This window comes from Nycticebus coucang, chromosome 12 (genome assembly GCF_027406575.1).
Source record: "Nycticebus coucang isolate mNycCou1 chromosome 12, mNycCou1.pri, whole genome shotgun sequence".
NCBI classification, from domain to species: Eukaryota; Metazoa; Chordata; class Mammalia; order Primates; family Lorisidae; genus Nycticebus; species Nycticebus coucang.
Genome location: NC_069791.1, coordinates 30,922,176 through 30,940,296, shown reverse-complemented (window position 1 = coordinate 30,940,296; position 18,121 = coordinate 30,922,176). Strand labels below are relative to the sequence as shown.

The 18,121-nt window shown below is 38.7% G+C and overlaps 1 protein-coding gene across 1 annotated transcript in view; it reads left to right on the top strand.

Moving 5' to 3' along the window:
- Positions 1–18,121, top strand: part of FAR2 (fatty acyl-CoA reductase 2) — a 176,633-nt gene that overhangs the window by 137,602 nt on the left and 20,910 nt on the right. The window contains exons 3-4 of the mRNA XM_053555433.1: positions 5,788–5,963; positions 8,769–8,948. Coding sequence (XP_053411408.1) covers positions 5,788–5,963; positions 8,769–8,948 — 356 coding nt within the window. The remainder of the gene's footprint in view (positions 1–5,787; positions 5,964–8,768; positions 8,949–18,121) is intronic.

The window sequence follows — 18,121 nt, the reverse complement described above, 5'->3', positions numbered from 1 at the left end:
TTAAAAGAGTAACTTATCTTCAGTTTGCCAGTTACTCAACTCTCATCATTTAAAACATGTTCAACCTCTCCCTGTGGGACATTCTGAGAGACGGAGAGAAAGAGAGAGAGAATGAATGAAATTGATTTAGTCTTGGCAATATACAAACAGTTCCAGAAACAGAAATAATTAATTTTCTCAATCTCATTCTTACTTTCTTTTACAAGAGATGAATTCACTTTAATTCAATTACTGGCATGATTTTATACACCAAAACTTTTTTCCTTTGTGAAAAAAGTCTCTTCCCATTACATCAAATCTTTTTCTTAAAAGCTTCAAATTGCCCATAATCATTACATTCAAAAAGTCACCAAGCCATGAGATTTAATGTGATTCAGGAATACATTCAGTTCTTAAGAGTGTATAGATCATACCATATAATCAAAAACCTTGGAATGACTCAGCATACACTAATACACACATACAGCTTTCTGATTAGCATCTTTTGGAAATGGAGTACAATTGTGGAAGTGGAGATGGAATTTTTGGTTATTAAGGACCTACTAAGTGGCAGGCACTATGCCAAGCACCTGACTTTCATTATCCTATTTAATACTCAAGAAATTTCTGTGGTATGACTATCCTTACATCATCCATGTGAGAAATTAACCCAAGGAAGTCATCATATACCCAAGGTTATGTAATCTGCACCGAGGCAGAAATGCATTGGAATTTGAATGTGGTTCCCTTACCTCTAGAGCCCAGGCTTTTCCTGTCTCACTGCATTACTGCCCTGGGAAATCGCTGCCTTGGATGACAGTACCACTGGGAAGGTAAAACTATTGCTTGCCTCTTCTGGGTTAGTATCAATACTTTTCCAACCTTTAGCATGGATAATACAGAGATGCCAGTGCTCCTGTTGGAGAGTTGAAATAATCTAGAGGGCGATGTCCATCTTCTGGCCACCTTGCCCTGGTACTTATTCTCAAGGAAGAATCTTCTTTGTGGAATTGACATTTGGTGTGGAGAGAAATCATAAGAAGAGGATGAACTGAACATTCTGTCACCTTTAGTATTTCTTATAGATACTTATGCTAAATGAACTACAATTTGTTAAATGCAAAACTGTTTTTGATAAAAGCACAAGATATGCTTAACCACTAATTCTCTGAGATCACAGATGAAGATACGCAAATTATTGGCATCTTAGGTCAATATGCAAATAAAGACACAAAGGCCTAAAGAGGTTCAGTAATTTGTCTAGTCACACAGCAAATAAAACAGAATCAAGATTCAAACCCAGTCCTTTTTGAGTCTATAGAACCTGAGCGCTTTCCAGTCCACTGGTGGTTCTCACCCTCACTAGGTGTCAGAGTCATTGGAGAGCTTTTACGAAGTACAGATGCCCAAGCTTCAATAACTGTTGAGTGAGACTCTCCAAGATCAGGACATGTGATTTTTTGTTTTTGTTCTGTTATTTGTTTGTTCAAACAAATTCTTGGGCAACCATGCTATATCCCAAAGTTTGATAACCTCACTGCCAACCATCCTCCCTTATGGTCTTACAGACATGGTCCTTATTAAGGCACTAACAACATCTAGAATCTAGATTAATCCTTTACATCTTATGGGAGTTATTAGTGAACTAGCAAATTCTAACATTTTGTGAATTTTTGTGAATCTGTACGTTGGGTGTGATCTTTTTTGCTTTCATGTGCATGCACTTATTTATGTTTAATTGTTCTCAATTTAGAGCGAACTTGCAGAAGCCATAGGTTTGCTTTTACTCAACACTCTAAAAATTCTCTTTAAAATGCTGCAATGTCTCTTTCACTTTGGGATAGCAAATATTCCTCAGAGATTACCCTTTAGTTTGAAAACCTTTACTCTTTTCTTGCAATATAAAACTATTAAGCAAGTTTTGGTGGGTTGTTTGGACTAAATGATGCAGTTATATTTGAAAAGAGGGACTGAGTAAAATGAATAAAAATCAAAGACTCATGATTAGAAAAGATATGACTATCTTCAAGCACTGCCAGAAAATAGATATCAAACCTCTTGTGGGTACTTCCAAGGTGATGTCATGTGGGTGACTAGTTAATTATAAAAGTCCAAGTTCAGAGCCTCTGCATTGTTTCAAAAGCATTTTATAAATTAGATACCCCACCTCTCACCCAATGAGTTTATACAGCAAGAAGAGATGTGATAACGCTCTTAGAATAATTGTATTATTGTATACAATTGTATAGAAAATAATTGTATTTTCTTTATTGGTATGCTTTCAATGACATTTTTGAAATACATTTTTTCTTTATTCATTTTTATTCTGTCTTTCTTACCTTTAATTAATTTCTCACATTAGCAAAAAAATAAATAAATAAATAAAAACAAAACCAAAAACCCTTTCCAAAGAGCCAGAATCCATCCAGGTTCCGTTTGCGTCATCTGGCCCTTCCTTGAGTCTTACTGTTATTACAAAAGAAGAGGGGCTGCTCTGAGCACTTTGAGCTCCCACTGGCAATTAGTAGAGAGGACTCCGGGAACACTTTGTGTCCTCTTGTAGCAGCTGTTATCTTCTGTCTTTCAAAACACCAACACAAAAGAGCTGGTAGCCAAGCAGTTTCAGGAAGTAAGCTCTTACTATTTGTTAGATCTCTTACTATTCTTAGGGGGATTCATTATAATTCAACAAATGAAATTTGAGTGTTTTCAATGAATTGTTTACTGTCAAAGAGAAGAACAAGAATCAAGGAATTTACAAACTAGAGGTGGAGATTTAAGCCATGAATTTAAGAAGAGACATGAATTTTCAGAGTCAGTGTTTCCCCAACTATAGCCCTTGGACCTGATCCATCTGCAGAGGAGGTTAAGGACAGCTTCTTGAGTTATACGCCCAACTGCTGACTCCATAGGTTCCCTGATTTTTTTTTTTTTTTTATGCCTTTAGATTGAAAACCACTGATGTGAAGAATATTCTAAGCAGTTATAAAGGGAAGTGAGTCATTACAAAATTGTTCATCTGCAATTGTCCATGTTAACACTCTAACTGGAAAAATTCTTATTTGCATGCATTGAATTCAACTGGGGAACTTGCTATGAAATGCACTAGTGATTCCAATGCAGTTCTTTTGGTGGATAACTCTTTGAAAAGTGCTGTCAAAACCACCGACCTGTGGAATGCAGTTGGCTAGCATCTCTAGCACTCTATTCAGACTGTGGCAATACCTAAAGAGTATTTTTTTTTAAGAAGTTACAGCAGTATGGTGAGATTCCTGACAAGGCAAGTCATGTTGTTAGGCAAAGCTATGGTGGTGAAATGGAATCTTCTTTGAGCACTGTGGTTTGAATTGATGCAGCCTAATCATCCACTTACTTCAACTGACCATAATCTACTACTAACTGTATCAGAAAAACTCAGACTTCTAAAAACTCTACTGTATTCATTCAGATATGCCCTCTTCTTTGAAAATACAAATCAATAGATAGAACATAGATTGGGACAATTTTTCCTAAAGTTGTAATTATCTCCTAAAACAGTAATGATGTAAATGTATTATCACGGTGCTATTCAACATTGCACACTTTGTTTGGAAGTATTGTATGGTGTAAAAGCATCCTCTGCCTTTTAAATTCATGGAAACCAAAGACAAAAGAAAACCTATTTATGGCAGCTTAGATCATAGGCGAGGAATACCCCTCCCCCCAAAGGTGGATGCTGAAGTCATCTTTCACTTCCTGCTCTCCAGTAGCCAAAAGGCATCACAGGCCAAAGTCAGCGTCCATTTAGAACCCTAAATAAATTTCCAGTGAATAAAGCCTATCACACAGACTCAAGAATAGGTTTCTACAAATTCAATTGTCCAAAAAGAGGGAAATTGGATATTTGGATAGCTATTGGATAGCTTATTTGGATAAATCAAATAGCTTATTTGAATAAAGCAAAAAAAAAAAATGGATTTTTGATAAGTTTATCCAAAAAGTTTTGGATAAGTTTTGGATAAACTTATCAAAAATATTTAATATATGTTTGTTGTACAGTTAACATGAAATACCAAGAGGGACAACATCTAGTTCAGAAAGCAAACATTTATATCATGCTCGTGATTGATGAAAATTGTTAGAAACGTTAAAAGATCTTCCAGAAGAAACAGAATCACCTCTCTGCTGAGAATGTGCCTAGGACACTTTATCAACCTTACCAATCCCAGAAGTCAAAACATCATTGAGGAATGACCTACCGTCCAAATTATTTTCAGAATTGTAGTAACACCCACTAAACAGGCTGACCATACAGTGCAGGAAAATAACACACACAGGTATGTTAATTTGCCAGACCAATATGTGAATTTAATTCCCTTCTCCAGTCATTTTCATTGAATTCCCAGGATGGCCTGGGAACATGGTCTTGCCTGTTACAAATAAGTGATGGCTTCTCTGACTACCTGAGAGCAACGTTTTGTTACCCAATACAAAGGCCTACAGTGGGTCTCTAATGAGAGAAGCCTACTACTCAGAATCTAGGAGTAGATGAAAACATTACTTTGTGGTTTAGGGGGAGAAGGGTAATGTCTCTGCTTAAAACCACAGTCTCATTTTCTCTCCTCTTAACCTTTCTAAACATTTAGTTTTACTTTTGTTTCCCTCACTGTTAACACACTATACCAACACTATAGTAATATTCCATTTAATCAAAATGGATTGGAAGGAGTCATATTTTCTGAGAAAATGAGAAATACCATCCAGTCTAAGAATTTCTGCATGGAGGAGAAAGTAGAGAACCCATCTTATTTGAACAATTGTGATAAAAGTTAAAACTGCCAGTGTTCTTCCTTTTTCCTTTATAAATGAATTAGAATTTTAAAATAATTAATATCCCATAAAAAGTACACGAACTTGTACTATTCTCTTATTAAACAATAACTGCCAGCCGTATTAAAATGAGATTACATAAAAATTGTATCTGTCTCATAAATTTGCTTGATTTGTTAATTTCTAATGATGTTTGTGGCTGCTAAGTCATCTTGTTAATCTGGGCTGGTTAACCAAGTTGTTGGTGGTTTTGTACATGATTTGTGAAGGCTGTGTAAAGGCTGGTAATTTTGCACCAAAAACAAGTATTTCCCAGCCAAATATACAAATTATCACCATGTGTAAACATAAGGCTGCCTCACAGGGGAAAGGAGGATAAAGGCAGGATGTGGATGACTTGCTATTGCTGATTCTGTCTGAAGGAAAAGTAGAAAATAAACACCTTACTGGTTATGGAAACTGGCTTTTTCAAATATTTCTCAAGTTAAAAAGAGCAGAAATTTTACTAAACCGACTGAATTGCATGAAATAAAGCAGATGGCTATTGAGTATAAATACCTTCTTCAAGTAATATTGTTACAACTAAAACCAGTTTTTAAATATAATTCATTGGACTGGGTGTGGTGGCTCACACCTGTAATCCTAGCACTCTGGGAGGCCAAGTCCGGTGGATTGCTTGAGCTCAGGAGTTCAAGACCAGCCTGAGCAAGAGCAAGACCCCATCTCTTCTATAAATAGAAAAACAAGCTGGGCATTATAGCAGGTGCCCATAGTCTTGGCTACTCCAGAGACTGAGGCGAGAGGATCTCTTGAGTCTAAGAGTTAGAGGTTGCTGAGCTACAGTGACACCACAGCACTCTACCCAGGGTGACAGAGCGAGACTTTAACTCAAAAATAAATAAATAAATAAATAAAATTAATCGCCTCAGTACAAACAAGAGCAATGTGATGATGACAGTGATGATGGCCTGTGTACACTGATCTGTATTTATGTTTCAGCTGTTTGAGAAAGTCAAAGAAGTTTGTCCAAACGTGCACGAGAAGATCAGAGCCATTTACGCAGATCTCAACCAGAGTGATTTTGCCATCAGCAAGGAGGACATGCAGGAGCTGCTCTACTGCACGAACATCATCTTCCACTGTGCAGCCACCGTGCGCTTTGATGACCCGCTGAGGTACATTTCCATTTCCCTCCTGTGGCTCGTGTGCCTGTGTGTGCCTGGGCACCTATGTGTGTAAGCTCCTTTATGGCTTCTGTGAAAAATAAACAACAAACAAGCACAGCAAACTTCAGTGAAACGAAAACACAAAGAAGCAAAACTTCTCTAAGTTCCACCACCCGGAAACAAGTATTTAATATTACAGAGAACATCTATTCTGACTTTTCCTTACACACTATGATTATATAGATAGATGTTCAATTTTACAAAAAAAAAAAAGGCATCCTATTGAGAGTGATGTTTTGCAAACTGCTCAATTATGTTTTTGTATCTTTCAATGTGTATTCTAAGTTACAATGACTACATGACTTTCCATAGTGCATGTGTGTAATATACTCAACCAGTCCCGTGCTGGTGGACTTTGGATTGTTTCGATCTTTAACTATTGCAAACTCCATTGAGTGCATCCCTGTGCATGAATGTTTTTACTCTTTTGTGTATTGTTCTTAGGGTAAATTCCAAAAAGAATTGTAAGGGTCATCAGAAGTATCCAGGTTATGAACAGGTTACATTTTTATACATAATGCTAAACTGCTCTCCAAAAAGCTATTGTCAATGTATACTGTCCCTGTGCACATGAATTCTCAGTTTTTTATATTCACAACAATATGTCTTAGAATTCTGTAATTCTTTTTAATGTTGCCAACATGATAGTGTATGGGTCATTATGAAAGTTTTCGAGATACACAAAAATCAAGAAACATAAAATCTTTGTAGGCAGAAACAAATGAAACCCTCCTGGCAACACTGATAAGCCAAGCAAGTTGAAGTATACGCAGATGACCAGAATGGATAGTGTTGGTTACATGTCATAGAAGGGAAATAATGGATCTAACACAGTGTGTCTCAAAACTTTCATAGTGACCCATGGAGAAATGGTATTCCATGTTCTGATTTGTATTTCTTTGATGATTACCAAGGTTGGTGCTGTTTAAATGCTTATTGATATCTTATTGTTCTTTGCCTATTTTTCTATTGAAACATTTTTCTTATTAATTTTAAGACTTTATAAAAGAGTCAGCATATTTATTCTTTGTTTTTTATAAGTTACAAAATACTTTAACAATTCATCATGTATCTTTCAACTCTTTATTGTTTATGTAATTATTAATAATTTCTTCTAGTATTTTTATAATTTAATTTTTACATTTAGATCATTGATCTATTTAAAACTTATTTAGCTATAAAGAGGAGCAGTCAGGAAAATTCTATAAAAAGGAGAGTGGTATAGGTCTGAAAATACAGTAACTTTATTATTTTTTTGTAACAGATTATTGGTTCTCAAAACATTTATTAAATGATTTATTTTTGCTCTTTATTTACAATGAAATTTGTACACTGAATTCCAATCTTTTATTTTTTTCCTTTAATCAGATTTTCTCTGTCAACACCACACCATTTTCATTACTATAATTTTTATTACATTATGGCAAGTATACCCACAGTATTCTTATTTTTGTACAACTTTCCTTACTATTGTCACCTACGTATAATTCTTAATTAAATTTAGAATAATTTTGTCAAGATTTTAGAAATTGGGGGAGTTTCATTTGAAGTATCTTGTACATATAGGTTGATTTAGAAAAATTTCACAAATTTAAAATATTGATTCTTGCTATCAAGAACAGTATACGTCTTTCCATTTAATCAGTTTTCAATTATGGCACATAATGAAGTTTTACCAACTTCTACATTCATTTATGATTAAGTTGACATATTTTTTAATTGTTCAGTTTTGAATATGTGCCTTTCTTCAATTGTATCCTCTCATTTTTATTTATATAGAGAGAGAAGTGATTTTTTTAAACATAATTTTTATAAGTAGAAACCTTACTGAATTATCTTATTGTACATCCAAGGTTTTTTTTTAAAGTTTCCTTCTTTGTTTTACAGGTACACAATTATAAATCCGATAGTGATTTTTGCGACTATCTTTGTAATATTTATATCTGTAATTTTATTTTCCTCTCTAATTTCTCGGACTCCAAAACAGTGTTAAATAGCAGTAGTGATTGTAAGCACTCTTCCGAGCCCTCGCTTTACAAGCAGTGCTCCTTGTTTTTCACCATGGATCATGACTGGCTAGCAAATTGAAATATATATTGCTTAATCATTCCATTGATATTTTATCACATTTCTTTAAATTGGAAATGGATATTAAATTGTTTATAAGTTTTTCAAAGCAAGCATAGATGTTCATATAGTTTTTCTTGTTCAACTAGATTAGTAGATTTCCTTATATTGGATAAACTGTATTTCTGGAATGAACTATTTTATTGTCATCACACGCTGTGTTTATATAGCTTTGTACTCTGCTAGCTACGATTTAGATTTCGACCTCAATTTTCATGTCTCACCTGGACTTTTATAATAGCAACTTAATATCACTCATTTAAAACTCCATTGTTGCTCCCCTCTAATTTATTTGTATTTCCCAACTACTTGAGGTAGATGTTTATGTATTTTTATTCTTTTAATGGCTGATTTCAGAAGGTCCTTTATAAATTCAAAGGATTGTTATTTTTGATTAGGTTAGATTTTATTTGATTAGAACCAAGTGACCTGTAACTACAATATATATAGTGCTTCAGGGATAGGATTTGTGTAGACAATGTACATCATTAATAGGTAACACATGGCTGACTGTATAGCCTCGACCCATCCATCCCTGCCTTCCTTTGGACATGGGAGCAGGTGCGGTCACAGCAAGGCTGGGTGCTGACTTACCTCACTGTACGTCTTCTGCTTCCTCTTCTCTAGACATGCCGTGCAGCTTAATGTCACTGCCACCCAGCAGCTCTTGCTTATGGCTAGTCAGATGCCAAAGCTCGAAGCCTTCATACATATCTCTACCGCCTTTTCTAATTGTAACCTGAAGCACATCGACGAAGTGATCTACCCGTGCCCCGTGGAGCCAAAAAAAATCATTGACTCATTGGAGTAAGTGGGGTCAAATGAAGGGCTGGGGTGGGGAGCAGACTGGGGTTTGTAGTCTTTGACTCTTTGTAGTCCTCCAATAATGAGATGGTGGAGGGGGTACTCTCGAAACAAAATGCTGTGAAAAGCTGCCAGCATCAGCTCCCTTGACCCTGCTAGTCCCTTCACCATGCAGTGGGGAAGATGGTTCTGACGGGGAAGAGGGTAGAAAATGTTTAAAGAAACATTTTGCCAAATAGTTTAGGATTGCATGGGGTACTCGGGAATACTAAACATAGTTTTTTCACTTCTTAACTTCGCGTGATCACTAGGTAAAGGACATATGATATATAGTATAAATGTTCAGAAGAAAAATTTTGGACTCACACTGACATGCATCTGACTTATACTCCACGACTCACTAGCTGTGTATCCTTGAGCAAGTTTCTTGGCCTCTCTGAGCCCCAGTTCCATCATCTGTAATATGGGCCCATCTTATAGTTGTAATGATGAATTAAGTTATATAAAACATGTATTGAAGTGCTAGGGAGTGTTTGACAGCAGTTAATCAAATGGTTAGTAAAGAACTCATTAAGAATAATAATTCCTCCAAGATCTGGCAGAAGGTGACAGTCTCTTGACCAATTTGGCTGAGAAATACTTTTCCTATTTTGCTGGAGAAATAGTGTCTAGTATTCTTCTCTTCTTGCCAACTAACAGAAACCACTTTCTTCTTAGGACATGGCTCTGGTCTCAGAATAAGCACATTTCTGTTTTCCGCTGCTTCAGTCTACTGCTCCATTTTACTAAGATTACCTTGCTTTTCATATTTTTAGACTCTACATAAAAAGCATTACAGAAGGGAAATGGACTATTTCACAGTGCATTTGTCACATTGCAATGTCACACAATACTGTACTTACATTTAATATATACTCTTTAAAAAGGTTTAGCTAAATTAAGAGCTCAGTCTCATAAGGGCAAACATTTTTATCTCCTCTAGCTCTCAGAATAGATATTTTTGCCTGTCACTTAAAAATATCTAGGACAAAGAAGAAAGAAAGTCCTCTGAAGGGTCTCTAGAGATTACTTAAAGTTGCTGATAAATGATGCTTAACTGGTACAAAGAAACATTTTGGAATCCAAAGTTTGTCAGGATAGCTGGAGAAAAGGCAGTTACACTCTGATGCCCACAGTCTCTGCAGGAAATCATGTATAAAGCCTCAGAGCATTTTCAGGATGGAATTGATTTGTTTGTCATTTAGTTGCCCTCTTTGGTGTTGTCTCTTGGTAGATGTGATGTTAAAACAGGTGATATGTTCAAGGAAGGGGTGCGCCCCTTTGGTTCCGGACTGAGTTTCCTATGACTTACTCCACTGCTGATTCCTTTAACACCTGAAAGATCACAGCACAATTTGAGGCAGCAAAGGGATTTCTGAGAGCTCACTAGAGAAAAGAGGTAGGCGATTAACATTGAGTTCGCTCAGGGTGAAGGGTTTCTCTAGGTCTGTCATCCGACCTCCTCCCTTCCAAACTGTATCCAGACACCAACTACCTCTGGGTTAAAGAAGAATAAACTCCCAGAGGAGGAAGGAGGTGAATAATCTCTAGGTATCCAGCACTTTCCACACTCCAGTTACCAGAAAAGGCAATTCTGATCAACGATTCATGATCAACAAACTGCAAATGACGTTTGTACAAAGTCTGTCATTCACTGCTCTCCGTGGATACTATAATCTAAGCAAATACGAGCCAAACAGAACCAGGAATGGAACTTAAAATGTCTCCATAAAATACATTTTAAATACAGTTAAGGAGTTAAGGGATTATTTTAACAGGAAAAAGTTGTGTGCATTAGTTATGAAATCAAAATTAATTTAGGCCCACATGTCCCATCCACGTCCCTCAGCCTCCCCTTACATTGGCACTGGCGTCCCAGCAGGGTAATTCCTCTTCTCCCTCATTCTCTCTCTCTGTTCCTAAGGCTGTTTCCACCTCTGCTTCACCTGGGTGATTCTTACTGAGAAATCAAACCTCTCCCCTGAAGCCCTCTGGCGTAGGCAGCCTCCTCTAATGCTCCCGTGGTACTCAATGTTCATTTTTTTAGTAGTTGCCATTGCACAATAGTTTTTAAAGTCTTTTTATTATCTATTTTTTTATTTCAAAATATTAAAAAGGTACAAATGTTTTGTAGCATGGATACCTTTTATACTGCCAAAGTCGAGGCCTTGCTCTTAACACAAGTTATGATATCTGGTTGCTTGTCTATGGCCTACATTAGACAATGAGGTTCTCAAGAGAATATTTCTTTCTCTTCCTTGAATCCCAATGCCAACATGAAGTAGTGACTCAAATGTTTGCTAAGTAAATAAGAAGTTTTTGATGGTAATAGATGATCATTATTCACACCGTTCTGGCTGGCTTTTTGTTTGTGTTGACAGAAGCAAAAACAGGTGACAGAATTCCAAACAAGCTGTGGTATTCTGGGATGCAGAAATCTTGTTTGTAAAATATCCATATGCATATCTCCACATTCTAGCCCTCTTTCTGACTGCCCATTTTTTCTTGTGAACTTTGAATGAGACCCATATATTAAGTTTTCAATAACACTTTGAGTAAGTATGCAACTATACCCACAACTATACCATCACATATGACCGTTTTAATAACTCCTATATCAGAAGGAATTTTCTGAATTTTTAGGATAACAAACAGCATTAAAATTATTCTGAATAAATATTCATCCAAATCCCAGTTTAGCTGCTGTAAGAAAATGTTTTTTCTCTGGTTTATTCTCTGTTTATGAATTGGCCTGTGGTTAAGACAAAATTATTTCCCCAGGTCTTTAGGTTTCTATTTTCCCTGGAAGTCTTTTGTTTTTTTTTAAACAGTATAAATGCATGGGGCCTGGCAGCTGTCGTTCCTCTCAGTATTCCAGCCAGTCTCATTTGTTAAAAAAGAAACAGGAGTTAGACCAGATGATCTTGAGGCTATGCTCTTGGTTTTGTCACCTCAAGAAAATCACCCATGAAAATGTAAAATGAGCCTTTCTTTCTCCAGAAAATGGGGAAGCTGGGTGGGAATTCCAGTTCTGGGAAATAAAGGATGATTTACACTTTTGGACAGGAAGTTTCCCAAGTGCTTGGGTTCCGACGTTACTGTGCTGTGTTGTTAATAAGGGAATGGGGCTGTGAACCCAAATCCTGCCCCTGCCCGTCCAGCGCCGTCTTTGATCTCTTCTTGATCTGCCTGCTTCGTTTTCCATTCCCCCTACAGCCTGAGACTGTTAGGCCTCACTTCCCTGCCTTCAGCCTCTAACTAAAAACTTCCTTGGTCCTGAATGATGCCAAAAAGATGAAATTTGATTTTGTTAGTACGCAGACTTCGGCATGTTAGCATACATGCATTTTAGGAATAACTTCATTTAGGAGCTAATGGTCATGACTAGTATGACAAGCATGGCCGTTAATCAGTGTTCAACAGCTACTTTTTCTGGCTCCGGCCCCTACAGTTGTCTCCTGCCCCCATCCCACTGTGTCACCATCGGGACTCATCTCACCTTCACGTTACTACATGTGTGGTGATATTTACCTTTAGACGTGTATGTGTATAAATGCATCAGGGGTTCCCAGGGAAATTCTAGTTTTCCAGAATAACAGCTTAATAGAATGTTTACTTTAAAATGTACAGGACCAGGAAAATAGGGTTTTGTGGTCAATGCTTGCCTCATTTTTCAGGCCACAGTAGTAACTCCTCTTAGGGAAACCAGCAGGGGGTGGGAGAGAGCTATTGCACGTATGTAAAAACCCGAATAACTAGGGTTAGAAGTTTGAAAAATGGATCCATATATATGTATTGCTTGATTGAGCATAAATAAGTACACCTGGCAAGGTGTAATAAGAAGGCAAGGGTGGAGATGCGCAGTTACAGGGAGCAAGACGCCCCCGCAGGCAAGTCATTCTAGGCATAATATTGGCAGGTTGATATTATTAATATCATCACTGCTGTGCTAGTAAAAAAGCAAAAAGCTCAGAAGGAATAGTAACTCTTTGAAAGCCTCTGAACTGATAAATCAAAGACACCATTTTTTTGGTTGTTGTTTGGTTGGTTTTTTTATCCATGGCCACTTAATTTGGAAACCCGTGGTTTTTCCAGTTAACCACATACTTGGCAGTGCTGGAAATTAAAAGGTGCTTTCTGGAAATATAGACCATGCCTAGGATGCTCACCTCCAACAGGAGCTCACCTCCAACAAGAATAGAACAGGGTGGAATTATGCTTCTGGGGTGGTTGGGGGGACTGGACCTGTTAAGTCTGGAGTGTGGAGCAGGTGGTGGGATGACTCCCTGAAGGAAGGTATATGGGACAAATTTGGGTGAGTGGCCTGTGTGGACAGGGGAAAAGCGCACACGCAAGGTGACAGCTGGAGCAGGCGAGCCCAGGGCATCCTGGGAAGCAGCCGCAGGCCCCTGAGGGATGGGTGCAGCTCATGCTATGCCACACTGCGGAGGTTTTGAAACTGTGCTGAAGGTCGGGGGGAAGGGGTGTTGGGGGGGGGCAGGGTGAGGAGCAGTGCTCATTTGTTTTAATCACAGAAAGATTTTGATGAAAATGGGTTTTAGGGCCGGGGGCAGTGCTCCTGCCTGTAATCCTAGCACTTGGGAGGCCGAGGGAGGTGGATTGCCTGAGCTCACAGGTTTGAGACCCAAAAGTGGGCTTTGGGAATATTCTTAGGGCCGTGGGGGTAAGAGGAGGCAGTGCATTAGCTTGGGAAGGAGCCAGGGGCAGAGTGACCCATCCATCACCTAAGATGGAGTGTTGTAGAGGGCCAGAACGAGGGCGTGACACCAGATACAAAAGACACCCCTGTGTTTGGGGGAAGAAAAACCAATAGGACATGGCTGCCACTTTGTGTGAGGGTTGCGTGTGTCTAATCAGCTCCCAGATTAGAATATGCATAATTGTCACGCATTACGTTTCTAGCACCAAAGATCTAATTCTTTCAAAGTTCAATTTTATTGAAATTTTTACTCCAATTCTATTGAAATTTGCATGCAGTGTATTTTTGGAGAGCTAACCCTAAGGTATTCAAATCTTAAGAACTTGAGTTTGTCCAGTGGACTTCTTTTAAATTCATGATTCCCTAATTTTCTTGACTGTCATAGTCACCAGAGATGGTTAAAAATATCGATGACCAGACTTTCACCCCTGCAGGTTGATTTAGTGGTTTTAAAATGGCCCCTAGGAATTGGATTTCTACCTGGGGCCCTGCAGGCAAGTTTGGGAAGTAGTGCGTTAAAGAGCATTTTCACTGAGTGCCTTCTGCTGGAGATGGGGATTATTTTTATTCCAATAATCCACTCCCTCCCCTCCCCCCACTCTCCTCACCTGGTCCCCGCACTCCTGAAGGTACACAGCCACCAGAAAGCACAGCTAACCTGCTGAGTAAAAAGGAAGAGGTGTGACCCACGCTAAGGCATGGGAGGCAGGGGGAACAGAGGCTGCCACAGCCAGCCGCAGCCAGCACAGCAGCCCTCAAGGAAACGTGAAAAGAGGCCAGACGCTGGGACGCAGTCTTGCCTTTATGCTCAAGAGCACATTGTTAAAACTAAAAAGCTGATCTATCCTGGGGAAAGGTGAAAGCTGATTTTAGCATTTGTGCTTCTATTTTCAACATAGCCCAGCCTCCAGATGACATCTAAGTAGCTAACAATAAAGTAAAATTCAGTCTACTTTGTATTGTTAGACTTTAAATACAAACCGGAGCAGGGTTAAGTTGCTTCTCAAACTATTTTTCGCATTGTCAGGCCATTGGCAGGTCATCCGGCATCCGGCACGGGTTTGGGCCAGGTTAGGTGCTTGATAAAAGTCTGGAGGGAAATTCACTACAAGCATTATTAGGCTCAAAAATGCCCTGCTTCTCAGTAGAAAGTTTCAGTTGACTCTAAAGCCAACTCCATCAAATTGAGGGTGGTCATCTCTGGCCTTTCAGCTTCTCAACACTTTTCTTTTCTACCATTGGACACTTGAACTTCCAATTTTGCTTCCTTCTCTACACAGACATCCCCTTTCTCCTCCCCCATGTTATCCTGACAACCTCATCTCCTGAGTTTATCTCCTTTCTCCTATCATGGTCCTTCTGTAATTCCCAAAACCATATACAGTTCAGAATTTGGCCGATCCAGATTGCCTGTGGAAGAGCAGCTAGTTACTGATAAGGTAGCTGGCTCCCGGGGGGCAGAAATGTGATCAGACACACAAGTAAAACTCATACTCTTTGCTTTCCTGGTCTCAGTTTTCCACTGGGAAAACAGACACATAAACCGATACACATAGCATCAAAATTGCAATAATCAAGTGAATGACATAGTCCAGACTGGAGAAGGTGAGAGCAAAGGTTACCAGGAGACAGGGCAGCCTCTGCTCATTCCAAAAGCTTTTTCCCGGCATCCCACTAGGCTCACCCCACCTGTTGCATAAGAAAATGAGGAAGGGGAGAGGACACGGACTCCTCTTGCTGTTCTATGCAGTAAATATGTAAATAATGAAATTATGCATGATATGATATTGATTCAACAAGTTTTAAGCCAAAAAAGATAGTAATGTTAATATTTAGAAGAAATTGTATGTGCGTGTTTACATACACACAAGACATACACTACACTGAAAATTCCAATGACTTTATGCTTCTTTTGAAGCAATTCAAGTAGAAGTTTAGAATTTGAAACCCAGGGATTCAAAACATCACCTTGACTGTATGGAAAAGCATTTGGTTAATTAATGTATTTTGGACCAGGCATGGTGGCTCACACCTGTAATCCCAGCACTTTGGAAGGCCAAGGTGGGAAGATTGCTTAAGGCCAAGAGTTCAGGACAGCCAGCACAACAAACAGAGGCCTCTACAGAAGCTATAAAAACAGGGCACATGACTGTAGGCCCAGCTCCGAGGGAGGCTAGGGCAGGAGGATCACTGGAGCCCAGAAGATCAAGGCTACAGTAAGCTAAGATCACACCACTGTACTGTAGCTTGGAGGACAAAAGAAGACTCCATGTCAAAAAAAAAATGTATTTTGGTTTATATAGGGTCTTTTTTCCATGCTAACTTATTTACTGTTTTAAAAACAAATTGAGAACAACAGCAGCAGCAGCAGCAGCAGACCTGCACTGAGTACAGGTCTGAAAAGGGCCTCACTCAGCCAGGGGACGTGCCTAGTTGGTGTATATCTCCTCTCTGCACCCAGGAGGGAGCTGAATAAGATAGTAGATGGACAGCCTGGTTGTATGAGAAACAATATCGTATGGACACGTTAAACCAGTCATTACCTAATAAATGAGCATTGGTCATTTTATTACAAATATGTGCCTTAGGCTGATTTTGTTTTATCAAATAGCTTTAAGTGCAGTTGGGAATATTCCTGTTTATCCTCACGATAATCTGCGGATTTAAGGTGGATATAATTATTGCCATTTTTCACAAGTAAAAATGGAGTGAACCAGAAGATAAAACTGTAGAAATAGAGGCAGAGCTAAGGACAGTAGAGGCGAGCCATCCCCAGGACACTACAACTTCTTGCATTTGTGTTCTCGGAAATCTGTGATTTTCTAAAATAAGCAAACTTGCCCAAACTCTGCAAAGTTCCCACATATCACCCTTCCCAAGCACATCAACATTAGAGACAGCAACTGGTAGCAGCCGTGTGCTATACACTCCCAGAGCATCGGTGGGTTTGGATGTACCCTTAAGACGTTTTGTTGTTTACAGCCTTGTTAAAATTAAGCTCTGTTTCTTCCATATCTGGTTTTTGTAACCTGTATATTTTGGCAGGTGAGAGAAAGTGGTCTTAGGCCAGTCAGTCCGCTTTGGCCCATGAATGAGCTGAGGTGGTTAGTAGTGTAAAGACGGAGAGGAACTGGCCCCATCCCACACCTTCTCCCAGCCCCCAGGGGGCCGTGTAATTGACACAGTCTCTGTTTCTCTACAGAGTGGAAGTTGGTTTTCATTCTAGGAATGTCTCAGTCTTTCCCAATTCAATTTAAATCAGAAGGCTCTTAAGTATCCAGACTTAGCATTAATAGAAGTAAAACAAGAAAAACAAAAACATTACGTAGGCCGTGCTCATGTTCCACCTCAGTATCAAATGGTTCTTTCTGAGTAAGTCTTAGAATCAAGCTTGCCTTGAGGCTCCACAATTTGTCATGTCAACAAACTAGTAACAGCTGGGATTTTCAACAATCAAAATCAAAATAGAAGCACCTCAGCCAGGCGCAGTGGCTCACACCTGTACTCCTAGCACTCTGGGAGGCTGAAGAGAGAGGACCACTCATGGTCAGGAGTTCAAGACCAGCTTGAGTAAATTCAGACCCCATCTTTACTAAAAATAGAAAACTTAGCCACTCATGGTGGCAGATGCCTGTAGTCCTACCACAGTGCCCGGCTATTTTTAGAGACAAGGGTTCACTATTGCTCAGCCTGGTCTTGAATCTCTGAGCTCACACAATCCACCTGCCTTGCCTCCCAGATTGCTGGGATTACAGGTGTAATTTAGTTGCCCTCTTAGAGAAATGTAAATATGCTGAGGGGTTATCAAAAGGATTCTGACATTTTTAATAAAGATTAGGGTATGCCTTCTCTGTTAACTCAAGTTATTCACACTGCACATCGCCTTGAAAGTATTCAATAATAGTCCTATTGAAGCTGCTTCAGAGTGCTAAAATTACTGCACTTGGCCAACTTCAGAATACGTTGGAATTCTCTGGAAATGATATTTAAGTTATCAGCATAGACTCTAAATAGACCTTCGTACTTTACATAGATCAGCTCAAACAGATTGTAAGTCTGCCCATAGAGTTGCTTTGATTTGATTTGAATCGAATGAAATCTTAAAAATTAAAAGCTAAAGGTTTCAGGATGGGTGCCCTAGGTTTTACTGGACAACACTGAATGAGTGGGACTGCTATGGAAGCATTTTTGGATGAGAGCACCTATAATTTCATGAATCAGCACTCAGCATACTCCCAGACACATGACTGGCACTCACAATATGTCAATGAATGTATTTATGAATGTGTTGCAAAGGAAGTAATTAAAGATAAATAGAGGGTATATGTAATACAGTAGTAGGGGTACTAAAGTAATACTAATAAAATAGCGCTGATACAAGTAGTACTACTTTAATAGCAGTAGTAATAAAGTAGTA